The 1,193-nt window shown below is 42.8% G+C and overlaps 1 protein-coding gene across 1 annotated transcript in view; it reads left to right on the forward strand.

Moving 5' to 3' along the window:
• Positions 1-1,193, forward strand: part of LOC125375923 — a 7,190-nt gene continuing 5,997 nt past the window's right edge. Inside the window, exons 1-2 of the mRNA XM_048386974.1 lie at positions 1-8; positions 811-1,193. The exon at positions 811-1,193 is cut by the window's right edge and continues 257 nt beyond it. Of these exons, the coding sequence (XP_048242931.1) occupies positions 1-8; positions 811-1,193 (391 nt within the window). The remainder of the gene's footprint in view (positions 9-810) is intronic.

Below are 1,193 nucleotides of genomic sequence, written 5' to 3' on the forward strand. Positions count from 1 at the left end.
ATGCCTCAGTAAAGGCATACATGTTTGTCTTGCTTTACGTTTTTCCCGAACATTTGTTCTCATCACTGATTTCCGGAAAAGGGAAAAGGGGAAAAATATGACAGCAAATGAAGGGCAAGAGATGACAGCAGATAAGGGAAAGCTATGACAGGAAGATAAAGAGAAATATGACAGGAAGATGAAAGGAAAGAGATGACAGGAAGATGAAGGGAAAGAGATGACAGGAAGATGAAGAGACAAATATTATAGGAAGATGGAAGGGAAAGATGAAGGGAAAGAGATGACAGGAAGATGAATTGCAAGAGATGATAGAAAGATAAAGGTAACGTATGACAGGAAGATGATGGGAAATAGATGACAGATGATGGTAATAGTCATAAGAGCATAAACATGTAATCCACCTCTCTGTTCTTCACACCATTTGCCAGGAGGTAGCACGTCGAGTACAGTCAACATTGATGAGAGATAACAACAAGGTTCTCCAGCCAGGCATGTTGTCTCAGCTTAGTATGCCAACTACCGCCTCTGTTCACGCTACTGTTTAATGTCCGAGGAGTCCTGTTAAACAAAGCCAGCAACACGTCAAAATGACAGACATAGAAGACCTGATAGACACAATTTTATGGATAACAACTTCTTTAATACTGTAAAAAGCGACGTTTCGGTATAGATCCTTATACCGTTGTCAAGCAAGACTGAATGAGGACGATAGTGCAGACTATATATAGCAAGTGGAGGATTAACAGTAGAGGATTAACAGTAACAACAAGGGCATACAACATCACCCATTCAACCTATTTGCTGGTACAGGAAAGTTGACGACACCTTTGTCATCCTCAAACAAGACCAAGACCCAACCCTGCTACTACAACATCTTAACCAAAAACACCCCCGAGTACAGTTCACCATCGAAACAGAAAAGGACAACCAACTACCCTTCCTAGATGTCCTCGTTTGTAGAAACTCAGCTAACAGAATCCAAACCAGTGTCTACCGGAAGCCCACCCACACCGACCAGTATATCCACTTCAACTCTAACTACTCTCTCAGAACCAAGACTGGCATCATCTCCACCCTTACCAAACGTGCCATCAACCTTTCCTCTGCTGACCCAAAACCTGAGATCGCACACCTCCGCCAAGTCTTCACCCACCTCAACAATTATCCGGGCAAACTAGTCGACAAAGTCATCG

This window comes from Haliotis rufescens, unplaced genomic scaffold, assembly GCF_023055435.1.
Source record: "Haliotis rufescens isolate VD_foot unplaced genomic scaffold, xgHalRufe1.0.p SCAF_63, whole genome shotgun sequence".
NCBI lineage: Eukaryota > Metazoa > Mollusca > Gastropoda > Lepetellida > Haliotidae > Haliotis > Haliotis rufescens.